The sequence below is a fragment of the Anomalospiza imberbis genome, chromosome 5 (genome assembly GCF_031753505.1).
Source record: "Anomalospiza imberbis isolate Cuckoo-Finch-1a 21T00152 chromosome 5, ASM3175350v1, whole genome shotgun sequence".
In the NCBI taxonomy this organism is placed as follows: Eukaryota; Metazoa; Chordata; class Aves; order Passeriformes; family Viduidae; genus Anomalospiza; species Anomalospiza imberbis.
Genome location: NC_089685.1, coordinates 2,098,434 through 2,120,126, shown reverse-complemented (window position 1 = coordinate 2,120,126; position 21,693 = coordinate 2,098,434). Strand labels below are relative to the sequence as shown.

The following is a 21,693-nucleotide window of genomic DNA, read 5'->3' as shown; positions in this document are numbered from 1 at the left end:
CCACAGGAAGACTCCTTTTAGTGCTGGAAAAACCAAATCCAGTGAATTCTTGCAGTTTCTTGCTTTCACCTCTGGCATCTGGCGTTGACAGCCAACATCAGGGCAGTCAAACCATGGATCCCATCCAAGGGGAAGTTCTCCCATCCCTTTAAGTAGGAATATTAGGGGATAGGAATATAACCAGATCCTTTGGGACAGGGCACCTGGGGGCTGCCTTCAGCCCCATCATCTGCCTCAGCTGCTGGCACAGGGCAGTGGCAGCTTTGGGGGAATTAATGAAGATGTCACCAGGAAGGTTCCTAATTGTGCATTAAGGCTCATAAATATTGGATGAGGAAGCCCACGTGCCTGGTGCCTTCCCAGCTCACATTGAGGGCTCGCACACATCAGGGCTCCTCCACAATTAAAACAATTTCCCACCCACATTTCAACTTCAGACGTGTAAAACACAGTTATTATAATATGCAAATAGCCTTGATTTATTCTTTCTGCCTAATAAAAGCTCTGGTTTGGACCCTATCTAAATTCCACAGGTCACCCAAAAATCTTCAGTAAGAACAGGATGAAATTGTTCCTACAGCCTTGGAATTGTCCAAGGCTTGGAGCAACCTGGGATAGTGGAAGAGATGATTTCAATGTCAATTCAAGCTGTAGGAAATGTATTCGGTGTGTTTAAATCAGGTGGGAAGACAACAACACCATAAAATCTATTCTGCTTTCCTTAGTTTTTAGTTCTCAAAGAGCCCTGGATTTGCTGGGAGCAGCATAGGAGAGAAAATAGGAAATTATTTTAAAAATTTATCAGGTTTCAAATACTGCTGTACCTGGTCTTTAACCTTATGAATAACCCAAATTAGCCTGGCACTCAATAAAAACAATAATGAACCATCCCTTCAGTGAAAAAACACTAAAAAAGTCATTTCTGTGCTTTAAAACCCAGCATTTAAACTGCTTAAATATTATTATTTCCATAAATATTATTCTTTTTAAAAAGCATTCTCAAGAATAAACTCTACTTTCAGATTCATACAAGTTCAACTACCAACACATCCAGCAACTTTTCCACTGAAATTCCCAATTCCAGGCACTTCTTCCAATCAGCAATTCAGTACAAACAAAGCTGCCCTCCAAGGACAGAAATTTTCATTAACTGTTAAATATTGGTAATGTGCAGGAATATTTCAGATGAGCTCATAGGCTAATGAAATACAAAAACAATGCAATTAAGTGTGCATAATTTGAAAATATTTAATATTTTACTTTCCAAAGGCGCTCTTGCATAGATTACATTCCCTATTTTCCAATGTAAATGTGGGTATCAATCAATTTATACTAATTTCAATTAGAAACAAGACAGTGCATGGCCTAGAAGTAACAAAACAAAGTCAGTTCCTATAATATTTGGAATATTCTCCTTTCAATATCCTGTTAATGTTGGGATAAAGCAAATCACACTGGATTTATGAGGGGGCTGGAAAAAAGAGAATGAGGAGGATTTCCCCGTGATTCTTTGAATTAGGTTCCACCTGCCTGTGCTAACAGCTCTGTTTTATAAAAATAATTCGTTTCTGAGTCACACTACCAAAAATATGTGGGTTTGACATATTTTTGATATTTTGAAATCTCCTATCTTGAAAGATTTTAATTTGATAAACAGGTGACAGACACAGGGATGTTGTGCAAGAGAAAAAAACATGAAATATGTTCAATACAACTCAAAATATGTGAGAGTCCATAAAATCAGATATTTCCCACCAATAAGTGCACTGAGTTAAAAAAGCCAGTTAATAAAAATTCCCTTAATTTTTAGTTTCTGCAGGAACTCCTGCTGTGTGGATAAATGATTGTGTGGAGTTTTAATGTGACTTTTTCAATTTTTCTTGATGCCCCTGGAAGGTAGGGAATTATTTCAACCAAACCTTCTTCACAACCCATCCTTCCCCCCCAACTCTGTAATCAAATATAGAGATAATAACTTATTTCAGCAGCTGCTTAGCCATAAGTCATTTTGCCCTCCTGTTAATTTAAAATAATTAATAAAAATAATGAAACAGAAGTATCAAACACCTTTAAAATACCATCCTTGCCTTAAACTGAATACAGCAGTGGAGAAAATTTCCATTTCAGCTGTTTTAGTAATCCCTGCTCCACATACAGTGGAAGGCTTTTCTTGTGGAACACAATGGATGAAAGCATCAGGATTCCATAATTCAACATTAAAAAATAATAATCATATTGTAAGCAACGATAAGAAGGATTTGATGATTCTGCTTTCAAGAGGATTAAGCATGTGGTGTCCTTTCAGGACAATTTAAGTTGTCCAGTTCCTGATCTTTATGGTTCAGAAGTTTCTTGTAAAGCTATTTTATCCGACAGTGCAGGCAAATTTACTGGTGTTCTTTTCATCTTCTTGGAAAAAATCTGTTTTAAATTCTTTCTCATGTATTTCAACAAATTCCTTCTACCACTGCAGAGGGCAGGGAAATAATTATGGATTTTTACATGTAGCAGATAAGTAAAAGGGTTTTTTAACTGAAACACCTCTTAAAAGTCACTACTAATGGCAAAGAATTGCCAAGCAGTCCTTCTCAGTCCAACACTCCCAAATGGGCCTCCCTGCACTGCCAGGGCCACAAAAATAGCAAATTCTGATGTTCGGTTCATCTGCCACCATCACCTCTAAGGAGGGATCTCCAGCTGTGATTGTGCACTATCAGTGGCACTGAAAAGTCATTCTTCCCCCATTTCAGCTCTGCACTGGAGCCACTTTGGGCAGGAACAAGGAGATCACAAAGCTGCTCATCACTCACTCACAGAGGCCTTGAGGGAGGGTATTTTTATACCTTTCCATGGGCAGGAGTACAGGCTCCAGGCACGGAATTTTACTGTCAAATGTTCACATCCCGGCTCTTTGTGGCACAGGTGGCTCTGCTTTTATAGATCAGCACACCCCAAACCTGCACCCAGCGCTCATTTTAACTCGTGTTCATTACAGCCATTCATTAAGTTATTCCTTGATGTCATAGATCAAATGTGTGTGACATAAATTCTTTTTTTAAGGTGGGGATATTGGCACAGGTTGCCCAGAGAAGCTGTGGCTGTCCCTGGATCCCTGGAAGTGTCCAAGGCCAGGCTGGATGGGACTTGGAGCAGCCTGGGATAGTGGAAGGTGTCCCTGCCATAGCACAGAATGATCTTTAAGGTCCTTCCAAGCCAAACCAGTCCATAATTCTATGATCTTAAGGGTCTTTTCCAACCTAAATGAGTGAGGAAATTCAGCAAGAAGGAGGATGGAAAGAATAATGCAGAATTTTAAAAGCATGGGTAAGGTGGAAGGGGAAGCAGGTGAGACTCAGAGAAGCAAATCTACAATTAAAGCAGGAAAAGACAAGAATGATGGAAAAAGCAAGCGGACAATAATGATGGAAAAGGTGCTTTAAGAGAGGTTTTGTAACCATTCTGCAGCAGGTCCACATCCAGCATGAATTTTCCCCATCTGCCCTGAGCACATCCCTCTGAGGAAGCTTTTATGAATGCCACGAATCTCTGCACCAATGCCACTGACACCAATCCAGTCACAAGATTTCAAAAAACATGTGAATAAATTAATTATCCATGAGAAATCTACCTCTGTGGGTAAAACTGGTTAATAACTTTAAAAGCTGTTCTGGGAGAGAAAAACATAAGAGTCCATAATCCTGTGAAAAAAACAAGCAGTGGAAGTGTCCTTATAGGGAAAGGTTAATGAAAAAAAAAGAAGATAACACTCATCAATAGCTCTGCTGATCCCATTAAACAGATTTCTCTGTGGTTGGAGTCACATGGGAAGATAAATCAGGATATCAAACTTCCACATTGTACATTTAAAACCATTTAACACCCGAGCATTAAATTTTAAAGGGATTTAAAAATTTTTCCCAGCAGAAGCTGAATATTGAGGAAAGTAAAAAAGGTGACTATCTCCACATCAAGTCCTAATTTCATTTATCGATGACAGGGGCACCAAAAGGCTGCACAAATTCTGAAAGCAATCACTTCATCTCAAACTGGGGACAAAGAAAGCAGCAGTGAGAAATAAGTGGATCTTTAGCAGCTGTTGTGGTGTGCTCAAATCTCATCTCCTGTTCATTCAGTCAGGTGATAACAAGAGGCTGCTACAAAGGATCCAGCAGAGCAGAGCAAACCATAATTGTACAATTTGTTTATTCAGCTCTGATGGAAAACCCAGCACGTTCAGGCTTGGAATTGCTGACTGAAGAAGGGATGAGGGAAAGAATTTAAACGTTTGTACAACGTCCTGGACATGAGAATCACTTTTAAAAAGGAGAATTTCCAAGTATTTCCTTATTCCTTGAAGACAAGATTTCTATATTCCAACACAGCAGCTTGTTTATTTTGGAGAATAATCTGGAAGTGAGTTCAGTGACCAAGTGGAAAAACATTTATTTCATGTAATATTAACAGCAGGAGCCAAGAAGTCAGCTTAGAAATAGCCAATATTCACATTTTAAATATCTGCACCCTCTAATAACTCCTAGAAAGGGTTTATTTCTCTCAAGGAAACTGGAGGTGATTTACACACTTTGTGATGCTTTCTCTCCAACTCCTGCCAAACCAGCTTTTTTTATTGAATTATCATCACACAGCTACAGTATTGTCAACTTTGAAATGTGTGTTTTCAGCCCAATATTCAGGCCTGTATTGCTGCTTTTAATAATAACTGAAAGCAGGCTGTAAACAATACGTAATTATGATGTTTATGGTTATTTTCATTATTCAGAAATTGTATAAAAATAAAAGATAATGCTGAAATGCTTGAAATTCTCACAACATCATTAATCCAACACCTGCATTTTTAATGATTTGCAATGAGATCTGCTAATAAAAATCACTTGTACCAATGACTGGTCTCAGCTGATGCAATACTTAACTATAAATGGTGTTTTTTTAGTATTACAAATTGTAAGCAGGAAGAAAACCAAGGTACTACAGGGGAAAAAAAGAGGCTGAAGAGGTGAAATATGAAAATCTTAAGGAGAAAGAATAATTTGATTATCACAAAGATGCTCCCTGATAATTCAGGAATTCCCGAGGTTCGCTTTGAATTTAACATTCTCTTTTCTTCTGCCAACAGAGTAGAATAAAAACAAAAATAAATGTGTTCAACACTGGCATAGAAACACAAAACCACAGAGTTTTGACCACTGTGATCTGGTATCAGTGCTGCTCCTCCAGCAGCAAAAATTCCAGCTTCCTTAGGTTTCTGATTAACACCAAAATCACTCTTCTGAATAACCACTGCCTTTTAATGCTTCCTACCCATTTCTCCTGATATTCCTTTTGTCCTCCTTAAATTTCCTAAATTGGTGCCATCTCCCCTCGTTGAGAAATGTCAATCAGTAGGATCAGGGATGATGGAGACCTTTATCAAGGATAAACTGCCTCCCTCAAAAGGAAGGGGGAAAAGGAAAGGGGAAAGGAAGAAGAAGAAGAAGAAGAGGAGGAAAGGAAGAAGAAGAAGAAGAGGAGGAAAGGAAGAAGAAGAAGAAGAGGAGGAAAGGAAGAAGAAGAAGGGGAGGAGGAAAGGAAGAAGAAGAAGAGGAGGAAAGGAAGAAGAGGAAAGTAGGAAAACTAAAGGTGAAGCATCTTGGACAAACCATTCAACTTCTTCAGTGAAAACTTCCAGAGATAAAAGGAGAAGCAGAACCTTTCTGGGAAGAACCACCATCTCCCACCCTAAAAAAGCAGCTGAGATTAAATGCTTGTTTTTATGTGATTAACATGAGGTGAAATCAAACGTGGTTAATGAAGCTAAAAATGAGAATCTGATAAATTGGTTTCGTGAAGCATTGCCAGAGGCACACAATAAACCTTGCAAAAAAAAAAAAAAAAAAAAGGGAGAAATGTCCTTTCCTTGCTCCTTAAATTTCAATTTCAACCAACAGGTAAGACTATCTGAAGCCAAATTTTCAGCCTGGTGTTGGCCAAAACCTTAATATGACATCGTTGAAAGTCAAGGAGTTCAAAACACAAGTAAAGCAGAAAAAATTGCGGCAGTAAAAGTTTTTCCCATTCCCTTGAGGCTGAGGAAAAGGCTCTCTAAATGGTACCTCCTGTTTAACTAAAAAACAACTGCACAAGGCTTTCAAGCAGCAGCACCAACAAAACACTTAACCTGCCTCAGCTGACAAGTGATGAAGAGCTTTAGGAACACTTTGCTGCAGCCTGAAGATGAAAGAATAAAACAAAGCTTTTCTTTTCATTTTAATGCGATTAAATCGTCCACTTAAAGTGTTTTTTTTTTTCTACCACACTGAGGAGTCTCTCTCTGTAAATAAATTGGGATGGGAAGAAAAGTAGCAATTTACTATTAAAACCTAAAGGTTTTATTACGTGGAGGTCTCCTCATGCTGCTGAAGTGGTGTTATATATCTAACAAGTGCTATTTTTCTATAATACAAAGGAAACAAATGCACTTAAACTCCTCTGCTCCTCCAGTCAGTGCAGAGATAAATTTGGATAAGAATATCTGCTGTACTATAAAACCAGAGGGGATTCTACACAGCACAATGACAATTTCCTTGCTTGCTGCTATCAAGATTCGTGTTGGCGAAATCAAACAGCTCTAATTTACTCATTGGGTTTATCTCCTTAAAATGGTCAATTGTTTATTTTGTTCTTTAAGATTAAAAAAAAAAAAAATCATTCAAACTTCCCCAAATGACTTCTATTCCAACAATCCCTTAAATTACAAAGCTCTTTATCTGAGCCAGCTATCTGGACTTTCTGACCTATAATCCCAGGAAGGTCTCTGAAGGACAAAGGAGGAATGGGACAGAACAGAGACAATTCTGCAAGAACACACATGGGAGATTTCTAACAAAGACCATGACAAATAGGTCCCAAACATGCATTTTCTGATTTTTAATGCATAAAGTAACCAAAACTAAGAAAAAATGAAAGGAAAAAAAGCCCAAACAAAACAAAGCATGCTGTTAGAGAGGTTTTTAATTAATTTTAACACACATAAAACTCCCAAACTCAAAAACCCTTCTACACAAGTCTGGCTCGTAAACAGTAGCTAAAACTCTGGCTGCATTTTCAACAAGCTCAGCCTAAGGCTGGGCTCAAAGTCCTAAAGCTTTGCCAGGATTTAACTACAAAACAATTTACTCAGAACTAGCAAAAGGCAATGGCACCACTTCCATCCATAAATGCATAAAGATTCAGTCCTTAAAAGTCATTATTTCCTGATGTTTTGCAAAGGGCTCCATGAACTTAACTCTTCCTCCTGAATTGAGCTTAGTAAAAATTAATACAAAATCACACAGCAGCCACCAACAGCTGTTTTCCAAAATTATTTTCCTGCTAAGCACTGGAAGATGAGGCTTTAACAAGCACAAATCTTGTGCTCCCACATTAAAAAGCAGAAGGTTTTAACTTTTAACTCACAAGCCATTGCTAAGCAAATACTTTGGATGTGCTTGTTAAACAGCAGCTACGACAAAAATCCCTTTATTTGTGTGCTACACAAGATTTGGAGAGGCAACGTCTGCACTCAGCAAACCCTAATAGAGCACAGGCAGCCTAAAGCAGAATAGCATGAAATTTAATTTCCCCAAATCCACCAGAGACCCAAAAAGCACATGGAAGGCAGTACATAAAAATTACCTGTTCCTAAGAATAGATGGAAACAAAAAGCGATGTTTCTAAATGAAGGCTCCTTGAAAAATAAATTCTGCCTCTCTGCAAGAAGCCACACACAGAAAATCATTTGTAAGAGGCAAAAACTATAGAAGAAAGTGACTGTCACTGCAATGAGTGTGCCTGAGACCTATTTACTTCCACAAATGAGGACAGGACCTGGCACATCCAGGGCTCCTGCTTTAAATTTCATCTGGAATAGCCCAAGTTTTCCATCAGTTGTAAAATCAGAAACCATTAAATCAATTAAATGTCCCCATGATATCTGACAATAGTCATGGGATAAACTGCCTTTCGCCCTGGCCCTCATGTAGGGAATGAAAGCAAAACCACAGCTTAATCCCACAGATTGAAACACTGAATTCCTCCATTTGCAGAACCCTTGTAAACCTCAGAATTGGTTTCTTTAGTTCCCTTTCCAACATTGAGTAACAACCAATAAAGCAACAGTGGGAGCAGAAGGGGGGCTGGGAATCACTCAGCGCCATTCCAGCCTTCAGTGCCTCCCACGGGGGCCACTTTTCCCATAGAGAGTTGAGCTGGATTATTTAATTCCAAGGAAAGAAACAAAAAGAGGAAGGGACAGACAGAGAAACACCCCTGCTACATTTGGCCTGGCCAAACTGCACAGTGACACAACCACAGAATCCCACAATGGGTTGGAGTTTTCAGCTGGTCCAGTCCCCCCTGCCAAGGACACCCACCATCCCAGGGTGCTCCAACCTGGCACTGGGCACTTCCAGGGAATCCAGAGCCAGGCACAGCTTCCCTGGGCAACCTCTGCCAGGGCCTCGCCACCCTCACTGGAAAAAACTTCCTCCAACCCAGATTTCTATCATGTCAAACTCGAGGTTCATGTTAAGTGGCATTTCTTGGAGCATATTTAGATATATTTCATTATATATTTAAGATGTTCTGGTGGGGAGTTTCTGGTGGTTTAAATCACTGCACACCACGTTAGGATAATGAGCACATGAGGTTCATTGTAACATCAATTATAGGTTAAAAACATCACATTTGCAGGAGATGTTCCAACACCTTTTGCCTTTTATTCCTGCTTGCCTTTAGTGTAAAATACCTCATTCCAGGGGATGTCTCAGCACTTAGAAAGTACCAAAACCAGGCAGCCCAGAGGTGCAGGGCTGCCAAAATCCCAACAACAGTGCTTCGGAGGAGATTCAAAATCCTGCTTGGGAATAGAGAACCACAGAGTAATCCAGCCTTTTCATTCATGCCCTGCAAGATGGAAATTCACCAGGTTCTAGATGCTCATGGAATGGTTTGGGTGGGAAGGGACCTCAAAGCCCATCCAGTGCCACCCCATCCATGGCAGGGACACCTCCCACTGTCCCAGGCTGCTCCAGCCCCAGGGTCCAGCCTGGCCCTGGGCACTGCCAGGGATCCAGGGGCACATTCCTTTTACACAATCATGGATATTTTCCATATTCGATTCCCCTGATTTGCCAGTTTTTCCCTGGAATTTCAGCACCATTTGACAAGGGTTTACCCAGCCACCTGAAAGCACCCACAGAACACCCTGCACATCACCTACACAGCAAAAACTTTTAATTTCTGCAGCACTTCCTCCAATTCCAGTGCAAAATTCCATCTTCCCCACTCTCCTGCAATCCAATAACAGGAATGTCAAGCTCCTCTAAAAATTTACTGTTCCACTGCCAGCACTACAACTTTGGCACCTTTAACAACCTGGTGAGTTACAACACGTTGCACCTTTGGATAATAAAACATTTCCATCAATACCTTTAACCTCACTGAAAATTAATATTATTATTTTATTGTTATTATTATTATTAAAAGAATATAAATATATAATGTGTAATATACATAAATATATAACATTAAAATATATATTTATATATAATGCAATAATAATGTTGAATATAATACTATATATTGATATTATATACTAACATATAATGGTATAGTGATAATATTATTAATAATATATAACAATATATAAATATATTGTTATAAATTTTATTATTATGTATTGTACTTATTATGAATATTATTATTAATGATAGTAATATTAATTTAGATCATGGCCTTTCAGGCTATCAGTGATGTACAACCATCTCACTGTTGCCTGAGGGTCCTACTCGATTTATTTCAGGTTTCCAGTAAAAGTTTAAAACTCTTTTTAGAAAGAACTCCCAGAGCTGTAAACAGGGGAGGGCAAATACACACAAATGCAAAAGCTAAGCTCTCCTGGCTCCTGCTGCAGGAAGGAAAGTGGAAACCCCTCATCAGGAACTTCCTGAGCTTTCCAGGTGTCTCACAGCAAAGGGAATCAACCCAGGCACTGCCAAACCTCTGTTTTTTTTTTTCCTGTTCTAAAAATAAGAGCAATTCTAGAAAGAGACAATACAAATGTCAGTTTATTTCATCTTTCAGTTCATGCAGAGAAAAAGTGCTGTTGGAATAAAAAGGTGGATGGAAGCAATTAATACATGAAAGGGCAAAGAACTGCCAGGGTTTATTTGCAGAGGATTCTTGCTTAACTGGCAGAAATTCAACCCAACTCTCTAAACTTCTAGGTGCTCACAAAAACTGAAAACACAAAATAATTCTCACAAGCAATACTGCAGAGTCCTCCTTCTCATTTCTCCTGAGACATTCCAGTTTTAAATTCAGCTTTTCATGCAGTATCCAGCTATCCATAATTATTAATAATGTCAGGACATGCTGCAACTCTTCAAGAATATTAAATTAAAAAAATTAATAATCCTAATTTTCTTGAGTACTGGAATGTGCTTCCATGTAACAGGAACAGGAATGTCCTTAAGGATCTCCCACCCTCCCCAACTGTATCCCTGAGAGCTTTCTCCTATGTGACCCCACAACCAAAAGGTGAAGTTTGTTCTCCTAAAGTTCAGTTAAATCCTGGGTTTGTCTCCAATTAGAACCCAACACTTGAAATCCTCATTCCTGAACATCCCAATAATATCTTTACATGTTTCTGACTGACACAAGGTATCCAGAGCCACTGAAACTCCACCAAAACCAGACAGCAACACCAAAAAAAAAAGACACCAAACCCACAAAAATTAATCCATGAAAACAAGAAGGTATCACCCAGCTCCTGAGGAGGCAGGGACTACACCCCTACACAGTATTTTCTGACAGGGGGCCCTGGCTGATTTATTTAATGAGGACATAATAATAAATACAGTGTGAAAAAAAAGGAGAAAAAAAACCTCTGCGCCCTTAATAGAATCTGTTTCTGCAAAGGGGAAAAAAATTACTGAGATACTTACACTCTTGATAATTTAAGCATTTATTCTTCCTTTTCCCCCCCTAATAAACTATTAGTTTTTCCAATATGCACTAAGCTAAAATGAATGAAACCATTCCCTCTGTCTGAAGCTTTAGGTATAATACACACCCAGGGAAAAAAAAAACTAAACCTCGTTGCCTGACCAAATTACTTTCCATCAATATTGCTTTAGGAATTACAGACAGTCTTGAAAGATTTTACACTTGTTAAATATTTTAGTGCATTTAATATTACTCAGAAGCCAGCAAGTGAGCCAAGCAAGCCGAGATGCTTTCAGACATTGTCTTTAGATGTCAAGTTTCAATGTAAAGTGGATGTAATTTCATTTTCTGACCCCAAACTGAAGTCAATAAATTCATCATTATTGGCCAGCAACAAGACACACATTCTTCCATGTAACTTAATCCATTATTCCTCCACCAAAAGCTATCAGAGGCTTGCCTAGAAGAAAGGGCTGGGTTTAAGAGCTCTAAAGTTTCTCCCTGTAGACATCTTTCCTTGTTTTTGTAAAGTGTTAATTGTCTGGGATACAGAAGCACTTCCCCAAAATCACAAGTTTTTCAAGGAAAAATACACTTGGATGTTTTCCAAGCTTGAGAAGGTCAAGGGTGGCAAGCACACTTCTCTCTCACTCAGGATTTTTATAAAGGTGCACAGAGAGAAGTGAAAGAGAAAACAATTTCTATTTCTGCTCCTTGTTTTTCTCTTGTGGAATGTGTTTGGAGAATTGTTTACCAGGAGCAAATGCCTGGTGTGATAACGGTGGATTGTTTGGGACTGATGGCCAATGGGATCCACCTGTGTCTGGACTCTGGAGAACAGGGTCACGAGTTGTGAGTAAGATATGAGAGTTAGACAGAGTAGCATGTAGTTTTTAGTATCCTCTTTTATATAGTATATTAATGTATTATAGCATAATTATAATAAAGAATTCATTCAGCCTTCTGAAATAAGTCAGATATCATCATTCTTCCCATTGGGTTCGCCGACATCTACAACAGTCAAGCAATTCATAGAATCCTGGAATGGTTTGGGCAGAAAGGGACCTTAAACAGCTTTTAATTCCACCCCATCCATGGGCAGGGACACCTTCCATCATCCCAGGCTGCTCCAGCCCCAGGGTCCAGCCTGGCCTTGGACATTGCAGGGATCCAGGGGCAGCCCCAGCTGCTCTGGCAATTCCAGCCCAGCCAGGAATTCCTAATTCCCAAGATCCCATCCATCCCTGCCCTCTGGCAGTGGGAGCCATTCCCTGTGTCCTGTCCCTGCAGGCCTTGTCCCCAGTCCCTCTGCAGCTCTCCTGGAGCCCCTTCAGGCCCTGGAATGTGCTGGAAGCTCTCCCTGGATCTTTTTCCTCTCCAGGAGAAAATTCCCAGCTCTGCCAACCTGACATTGGATCCATCTGCTCTCCAATTCATTAATGGACTGAGGGGCTTCACTTGGAATCTCAGGAAACCATGAAGGGTCTCCCTTCCCTTTTCCTCTCTTTTCTATCCCCATTTTCCATAAAAATCCCTCAGGATGGATTCTGAGTGTCCCAAATCCCAGAATCCCGGACCAGTTTGGGTGGGAAGGGACCTCAAAGCTCATTCCAGGGACACCTCCCCTATGCAGGGTGCTCCAATCCTTCCTTGGACATTGCAGGGATCCAGGGGCAGCCCCAGCTGCTCTGGCAATTCCAGCCCAGCCAGGAATTCCTAATTCCCAAGATCCCATCCATCCCTGCCCTCTGGCAGTGGGAGCCATTCCCTGGGTCCTGTCCCTGCAGGCCTTGTCCCCAGTCCCTCTCCATCTTTCTTTAGGCCACAGTGAGGTCACCCCAAGCTTCTCTTCTCCAGGCTGAAGAATCCCAGTTGTCCCAGCCTTTCCTCACAGCAGAGGTGTTCCACCTCCCTGATAAACTCTAGATTCACTCCAAGTCTTTCAACTAAAAGTAAAACCCAAAACAAACAAAAAAGAACCTAACTAACCAACCAAAATAAAAAAAATTAAAAACACTATTTCCCACAAAGAGAAACAAAAATTAAAGCTCAAGATATGCAACAGTGTGAATTAGCAGAGAATTCCTGGGGTCTTACATCCCTCCCACACCCCAAAAATCCCAGGAGCTTGCTCACAAGACCATTCCCAGAATTCACATTTATAGACGAACAGCAAACAGCACAGCAAAGCATGTAAGACATGCAAGTGTTGCTCCATAAAAATCCTTTATCTGGAATAGTTTCCTCACCATAATGAAATCCAAGGACACAATGACACAAAGGCTACTATTTTTTAAAAAATTAGGAAAGAAGATTCCCAGTCCATGCTTCCCTGCCCACTGCAGGGGGCTTGGAATGAAGAGATCTTTTAAATCCCTTCCAACCAAACCACTCTGGGATTCTGGGATAGATCCCTCCAATTAACAGGAAATCACATTTATGCTCCAGAAAAAAAGAAAGACGCTAAATTCTGTTTACTCAAGTCTTGCTGCGAGGCTGCCACTGGGGTTTCATCAGTGCTGAGTTTGTTGGGATTTCCTGTAAGGCAAAAGGTCCTTGGGGAATTCTGCTCTCGTGAACGCTTCTGGAGCACGGAGAAGAGCCTTACTTGAACTTCCCAGGTTTCAGGGAGAGCCCAAATCACCTGCTGCAGTCTCTGCCACTGCTCCTCACTCATGCAGCAGCTGTCCTGCTCCTTGTGCTGAAGGATTTTAAATTAGAGCAGAGCACTCCTGCCATGAGGTTTGATGCATTTCAACAGCCCTCAGTAATGAAATATAAGGAGTTAAGAAAACCATTGATCTATGTGAGCTGTACATCACTTATTTCCACCACTCCAGGGTGGGAAAAGAGCACATTCTCCTTTTAATCTTTCCTTAAGTGTCTTTCAGCAGAACATTCCCAAACTGAAAGTCAGTTTTGATTAAAGGACTAAGAATTTTCCCTTCAGAACTCAAGACATATTTGGATATTTGCTTGTTCTAGGGTGTTTTGGAGTTTTTTTAAGTCTTTAACAATGGATAACAACATGAAAAGCCAACTCCAATTTGTGTTTTACACTTGAATGTCAGCCAGAAAAAAAAAAAAAAAAAGAAGAGGAATTAACTCCTCTAAAAGTCTACAAGCTAAAGATGAGCCAAAAAAGTTAATGTCAAAAAAAACCATCCCTGTGAAAGGCCAAGGAGTTCATCATGATGCTCTGAAGGGCACATCTGATTTCTTTTTTCCCATGGAAAGCTGAAAAGCAGGAGCAAACCTGCACCTGATCCTCGGTGCTGTCTCCCACTGGGTGAGGAAGGTTCCTTCATCCGATCGATGACGCTGTCCGACAACTGCAAAACACAACAGGGGCACACTTGAGCTCCTCCCTCATCCCCATTTCCCCTCCAAATGGAATAAAACCTGACAGAAACAGAGCCTGGGGCTTCTCTACAAGACATGGCAGCTGCTAGAATTCAACCCCCAACACAAAACAACGCCCTTACTTGTTCAGAGCCCTCCGCTCACAAACAAGCAGAATAAAATGATTTTGGCTCTCGCTGAGGATACAGGGATGAGTAAAGGAAATAACACTTTTGGGGGTGTTGCTGGCAATTAAGCAGCATTTTTGCCTTTCTCAGTGATTTAATCTGCCTTTCTGAGGTGCAGAGCACTCAATCCAGGAAGAATTTCTTCCTGGGAAAGCCCTCCAAGGACTTGTGGTCACAGGTGATCACAGTGGAACACAAAGTTCATTCTGATGTTGACACAAGCACAGAAAAACACTCAAAATATGCAGGATCCATCAGTGCAAGAGCAGCTTCCAGTTCCAGATCCATGGAAGCCCATGGGTAAAACTAACAAAAGGGAAAGAATTATTAGAATAAGGGCTTCTGGTTTCCAATCAAATCACAGATTTATTTAGGTTGGAAGAGACCTTAAAGAGTTTTAATTCCAGCCCCTGCCATGGCAGGGACACCTTCCATTGTCCCAGGGTGCTCCAAGTCCCATCCAGCCCAGCCTTGGACACTGCCAGGGATCCAGGGGCAGCCACAGCCACATTTCAGAGCACATGAAATCCACTCTCTATGGAATATATAAATTATATTACACTTATATCACTGTCACCTATTTACTCAAGAGCATAAAATGACCAGAAATGGAAAATACCCATCTGCTGAAGCAGAATGAACTCTCAGGGCTCCTCCTGCACCTCTCCCCGCTAAAAGCAGCAATAGATGATAAATTATCACTCCTGGTAGGAGCCACACAGTGCCTGGCATGGGGAAAAATCCCTAAGCTGCAGGAATTCCCGAAGTGCCTTGTGCCACAAGTTGTGTCCGGGATATTACAGACAGCAGGGGTGGCATTCCTGCCACCTGCCCTGGAACTGGACGTGGCTGCCCCTGCATCGCTGGAATGTCCGAGGCCAGGCTGGACACTGGGGCTGGGATCACCCTGGGACAGTGGCAGGCGTCCCTGCCACGGCAGGGGTGCCACTGGACGTTCTCTCGTGTCCTCCCAAGGCCAAGCACGCAGTGAGCGAGGACAAACGGAGACGGGCGCGCAGGAAGCTGCAGCCTCGGCGGGCACGGCAGCAGGACTCGGGAAAGGGAGGAGCTCGCTGTGGAGGTCACGCAAAGACAAACGCAGCTCCCGCAGGCACACACCGCCCCTAGACCGCCTCACCCCGCGGGCCGCACGGCTCCTTATCCCCGCTGAGAGGGGAAATCACTGCGGGACAGGGAGGGGAGCGGGACACGAGCGGGGGCAGCGGCAGGGACACAGGGGAGGGAGAGCGGGAAGGGGAGCCGCGGCCAGGCCAAGCCCGCAGCGCTCCGGCGAGCCCCGGGCCGGCCCCGCGCTCACCCGCACGCCCTTGACCACGGTGATATTCTCATTCTCGTCCGCCTCGAAGGTGACGCGCCGGGTGCTGCCGCCGCCGCCCATCTCGGCCCGCGGACACACGCACGGCCCCAAGGAGACTCGGCGAGCACGCTGCCAGCGCGCCCCGCAGCAACGCCGCTCCCCATTGGCCCGCCGCGCGCCCCCGCCCGTAGAACGCCGCTCCCTATTGGCTGAGCCGGCGCGTCGCCATGGAAACGGCGCAGCCACACCCCCCCGAGCGACAGGTAGCCGGAAAGGTGCGGGAACTTTTTCGGGGCGAACTTCACGGGGGGCGCGGGGACTACAAGTCCCGTGATGCTCCGCGGAGGGAGGAAGGGGGACGGGCGTACCCGCCCGCGCGGGGCGCGCTGGGTAGTGTAGTCATGTCCGTCCCTGAATCCCTGCGGTACCCGAGCACCTCCGCGCTGCTGAAAATCCTCTGAGGAGCAGCTGAGGGAGCTGGGAAGGGGCTGGAGCCCCAGGAGAGGCTGAGGGAGCTGGGAAGGGAATGGAGCCCCAGGAGAGGCTGAGGGAGCTGGGAAGGGGCTGGAGCTCCAGGAGAGGCTGAGGGAGCTGGGAAGGGAATGGAGCCCCAGGAGAGGCTGAGGGAGCTGGGAAGGGAATGGAGCCCCAGGAGAGGCTGAGGGAGCTGGGAAGGGAATGGAGCCCCAGGAGAGGCTGAGGGAGCTGGGAAGGGAATGGAGCCCCAGGAGAGGCTGAGGGAGCTGGGAAGGGAATGGAGCCCCAGGAGAGGCTGAGGGAGCTGGGAAGGGAATGGAGCCCCAGGAGAGGCTGAGGGAGCTGGGAAGGGAATGGAGCCCCAGCAGAGGCTGAGGGAGCTGGGAAGGGAATGGAGCCCCAGGAGAGGCTGAGGGAGCTGGGAAGGGGCTGGAGCTCCAGGAGAGGCTGAGGGAGCTGGGAAGGGAATGGAGCCCCAGGAGAGGCTGAGGGAGCTGGGAAGGGAATGGAGCCCCAGGAGAGGCTGAGGGAGCTGGGAAGGGAATGGAGCTCCAGGAGAGGCTGAGGGAGCTGGGAAGGGAATGGAGCCCCAGGAGAGGCTGAGGGAGCTGGGAAGGGAATGGAGCCCCAGGAGAGGCTGAGGGAGCTGGGAAGGGAATGGAGCCCCAGGAGAGGCTGAGGGAGCTGGGAAGGGGCTCAGCCTGGAGCAGAGGAGGCTCAGGGGGACCTTGTGGCTCTGCACGAGTCCCTGACAGGAGGGGACAGCCGGGGGGGTCGGGCTGTGCTCCAGGGAACAGGGACAGGAGGAGAGGGAATGGCCCCAGGCTGGGCCAGGGGAGGGGCAGGGGGGATTTTGGGAAAATTCCTTCCTGGAAAAGGTTGTAAAGCATTGGAATGAGCTGCCCGGGGTGGGAGTAGAGTCCCCTCCTTGACCCTCATTCATGGAGAAGGCCTCGTAAGCCTCAAAGTAAACTAGAGACCGCAAAAGTGTGGAATAGATCGTAGGGATTGTAGAGAGTAGCTTAGTGTGTCACATGGGTGAGAAATGTAGATTTTAGGATTTTTAGCATATTATAAATGTTGTAAACGCCAATCACTTGGTTTTTAAAATTTTAAGTTTAATAATAATAAAATAGTTATAAAAATAGTAATACAATTAGAGTAATGAAAATTTAGAGTTAGGACAATACAAGACAATAAAAAGCAAAGAATTACGGATGTCCGGATGCTCTCGGGCACTTAAGCCCAATAAGCATGCCTTGTGAACAAAGGAATAACCTTTAAAAGCAGTAGCCTGTTGCATATTCATACATCTCGTACGTGATGCATAAATCCCTTGCAAATTAAGAACTTTTCTGGTTTTTGTCAACTTCTTCCCCTTAATCCTGGTGGTTCCATAAAGACGGAGAGAAGGTGGAAGGATGTTTGTCTTTTCCGATAAGGAGGCAGTAATTCTTTATGGGCCCCCATCATTGTCATCTCTGTGTGAAGAGTTTCTTCATTATCTCATCCCTTGCTTGAGCTAGTAAAAAAAAAAAAAAAACCACATACATAGGCTCTATTTTAACTACAAAACCACATTTACCATACTATTAAAATGTTAATACAGCACTTCTAATCAATATAACATAATACATATAGTATTCAATTTAATATTTGCGTAAAGCCAATCATAAAATATGCATTTTTCACAATAAAGAAGTACAAAATAAAAAAATACAAAATATTACCTCAAGTTCCTTCTTTCTTCTTCTTCTTTCTTCTTCTTAAATTTAAATAATATCTTATAATTAAGTAAAAAAAATCCACATTACAAATCTTTAAAAATCAGTTATTAAATGTAAAAAAAAAAATCTAAGTATCACTTTTTAATTAGGTAATTTAGTTTTTAATTAAACTTAAAAGGACAACACAAATTCATTAACCATTTTATACTGTTTTCACATATACAAAGTCTAAGTACGAACAGTATACTAAAGTCTTAATAAAATAACAACAAAACAAAAACCTAAAAAAAACCCCAAAAAATCCTATACATCTACTTTACCTAACAGAAGGCTACTTCAAGAAGGTTTCCCCCCTACCAAAAAATAATCCAGGCAGGGATTTAAAGCCCCGTGGATGTGGCACTTGGGGACATGGGTCAGTGGTGGCCTCGGCAGGGCTGGGAATGGTTGGACTCGATGCTCTGAGAGGACTTTTCCAAGCTAAACACTTCCACGGGGCCCTGGTGTGCCGTGGGGTCAGTGCCTTGCTGCAGCCCTGGGCCTGAGCTGGTGCCTCATCCCCTTTCCCACATGGAATTCCCATTAGCACAGCCCCTTTGGGCATGTAATTTCCTCTACAGTAGATTAATAATGCTATAAATGAATTGTCTTTTCAGCCTCCAGGATAAACTGCATCTGGATCTGGCCCTTCTGGGAGCCTCCTCTTTTTTCCTCCTGAAGTCCCAAATCTTCTGCCGGGTCAAATGCTAACAGGTAACAACAACCATGGTGTTTGGGAAACTTTCTCTTTGCTTCTTTTCCCCTTCCCAGTCCATTTCTTGGCCCAAGGAGGGAGAACCCATTTGCACCAAAGGGATCCCAAAACCTTCCCCTGCCCTTTGTCCCGAGGTGGTTTTTGCACAACAATCCCAGCAGCTTTTTGCAGCCTGTGCGACGTCGCTATTGGACACAAAATGAGCACACAGAAGCTCGGTAAGTTCAAAAGAGAAATAGACTCAGTTTTATTCAAACATCTGCTATTTATAGAATTCCAAAGGTGACCGTGGGTTGGAGGATGGAATTACCACCTCTCCAACCACACTGGTCCAAAGATCAATCAATCATTTCTCTCCACCCACAGAGAAATACAGAAACTATTCTATTTCTACATGAAATTGTGTGGGAGCTCTGACTCTCAAATATGTAAACATGATCAGAAGGCTAAGGAAGCTTTATGAGAACTTTAAAACTTTCAAAAGAACTCTGACTCAGTGTCGTGGTTTGACATGGAAGTGAATTTTTTCAGGAGGAGGAGTGTTTTGGAAGGTCTTCATCCTAGGTTTAGTGTCTGTGTTTTTTATAGTAGTAGTAGTTTAATAAAGTTTTTTTCTTTGTTATCAAGCTTGGGCCTGCTCTGCTCTGTTCCTGATCACATCTCACAGCAATTATTTAGAAAGGTGCATTTTCATGGGGGCGCTGGCATGGCGCCAGTGTCGAACCATGACACTCTCAAATGTGTAAACATGATCAGAAGGCTAAGGAAGCTTTATGAGAACTTTAAAACTTTCACAAGAACTATAAAAGAAAACTTAACACTTCTAAAAATCAGGGCAACATCGTGATTTCTCATCTCGTTTCTCTGCCTGCACACAGCCACCAGCAGCAGCATCAGCTGAGCTGCCCCTGCCTCCTTGATCCGTTTCCAACCAATTTTTATTTGGGTATAAAGTGTCTGTCAGCCAACGTTGCAGCAGTGTCTGCCTTCCTTGGGGCTTAACATATTGCTGGAGCCTTGGCTGATGGCCACTTTGCTACCAAATAAAAATTGCTGGGGAGTATTTCAAGGACATGAAGCTGTTCTCCTGAGGGGTGTGGCGTGATGTTTATGGGCTGTTTTTATAGATGTTAAACCACTTTCTACAAGGGGGCACTGTTAAGAATTCACCATCCCTGGAACTGTGGGGTTTTTTCCAGGGAACAAATGTGGATCTCTCTCTCTCTGTCTTCATTCTGAGTACCTGACAGCGATGAGTTTTCTTTATTTTTCTCCTCTGGGGATGTTTTTAAAGGGTCAAATTGTGTTTATTCAGTGAGTGATGGAACTTGTGGAAGTGCTCAGCTCCAAATCAGAAGCAGCTCTCCCCAGTTATATTTGGCAGAGTCCAGACACAACCCTCGCCTCGCTGAACAGAGAGATTTATATTTAGGAATTAAGACTTTAACAACAGCTCTTTCCTACCAGGGGCTTTTTATGATTGTTTTCTATGGCTGGAAATAACAGAACATATGCAGAGATTTCAGCAGTGGGGGAGAAAAAAGGGGACAAATGGGCAGAATTAAATCTCAAAATGGCTTTGGGTCATTTTGCTGTGTCTGGGAAGTTCAGTGGCAGTGGAAAGAAGGACTGAGGTACCCCAGAATTTATGGCTCCCCTCTAATAGGTGGAAATGAAAGAGTCTGCTGCAGGCCAGGGCTATCTATATGTCAGGAGCTTCTCTCTGTGGACTGTCAGACCTATTGGAGAGCTCTTTGGAGGGTATTGCTAGATGGAAAAAAAAAATACTGTTAGAAATTAATGTTGGAAAAAGCTACAACAAATTTGCAGTCCAAAAATCATTTGTTAACTGCTGGCAAATAAACCCGTGTCCAGCTCACAACTCTCAGGAGCAATTTGCAAAGAGAAAGGGAAGTTGTGCTGTGTAAAAGTGGAACATTTTATATGTTCACATAAATAATGGGCTTATTTTAGGAGTAGTGTAATTGTACACTGGGATTGTAGGAGTTCCCTTCAGGGGTTAGTAGAGAGTGCGTTTCTACCAGGGAAAAAGGCAACAAAAAAGCAGAATGGCAAATAAATGTGTAGTAATCAATAAACATCTATTAATCGCCTCTGATGTTGATTGATCTGAACCGACTTCAGACGTGTGTAAGTAGAAAATCCACCTCAAACTGGTAAACTCCAGGTATTGAATTGAGAATCTGGAAAACAAGCAGGAACTTCAAATCAGAGAAATCACAGAAAAGTTTGGAAAAGCCCTTTAAGATAAAGTCTGACCACTCCCCAGCACTGCCAAGGCCACCCGTGTCCCCAAGTGCCACATGCACAGGGCTTTAAATCCCCCCAGGAATGGGGACTCCACCCCTGTGCCAGGGCTGCACAGCCCTTTCCAGGAGGGAATTCCCCAAAATCCCCCTGAGCCCAGCCTGAGGCCGTTCCCTCTCCTCCTGTCCCTGTTCCCTGGAGCACAGCCCGACCCCCCCGGCTGTCCCCTCCTGTCAGGGACTCGTGCAGAGCCACAAGGTCCCCCTGAGCCTCCTCTGCTCCAGGCTGAGCCCCTTCCCAGCTCCCTCAGCCTCTCCTGGGGCTCCATTCCCTTCCCAGCTCCCTCAGCCTCTCCTGGGGCTCCATTCCCTTCCCAGCTCCCTCAGCCTCTCCTGGGGCTCCATTCCCTTCCCAGCTCCCTCAGCCTCTCCTGGGGCTCCATTCCCTTCCCAGCTCCCTCAGCCTCTCCTGGGGCTCCATTCCCTTCCCAGCTCCCTCAGCCTCTCCTGGGGCTCCATTCCCTTCCCAGCTCCCTCAGCCTCTCCTGGGGCTCCAGACCCTTCCCATCTCCCTCAGCCTCTCCTGGGGCTCCATTCCCTTCCCAGCTCCCTCAGCCTCTCCTGGGGCTCCATTCCC

The 21,693-nt window shown here is 43.5% G+C and overlaps 1 protein-coding gene across 3 annotated transcripts in view; it reads right to left on the bottom strand.

Moving 5' to 3' along the window:
- The window catches only part of CHCHD3 (coiled-coil-helix-coiled-coil-helix domain containing 3), a 131,425-nt gene extending 115,364 nt beyond the window's left edge, over positions 1-16,061 (bottom strand). For 2 of the 3 annotated variants that reach the window (XM_068189374.1, XM_068189377.1), the window contains exons 1-2: positions 15,832-16,061; positions 14,240-14,315 (exon numbers count right to left, since the gene is read on the bottom strand). In XM_068189374.1, the coding sequence (XP_068045475.1) occupies positions 14,240-14,315; positions 15,832-15,912 (157 nt within the window). In that variant the 5' untranslated portion in view covers positions 15,913-16,061. The remainder of the gene's footprint in view (positions 1-14,239; positions 14,316-15,831) is intronic. The other variant, XM_068189376.1, reaches the window with a different exon arrangement.
- Between the last annotated feature and the right edge of the window lie 5,632 nt (positions 16,062-21,693).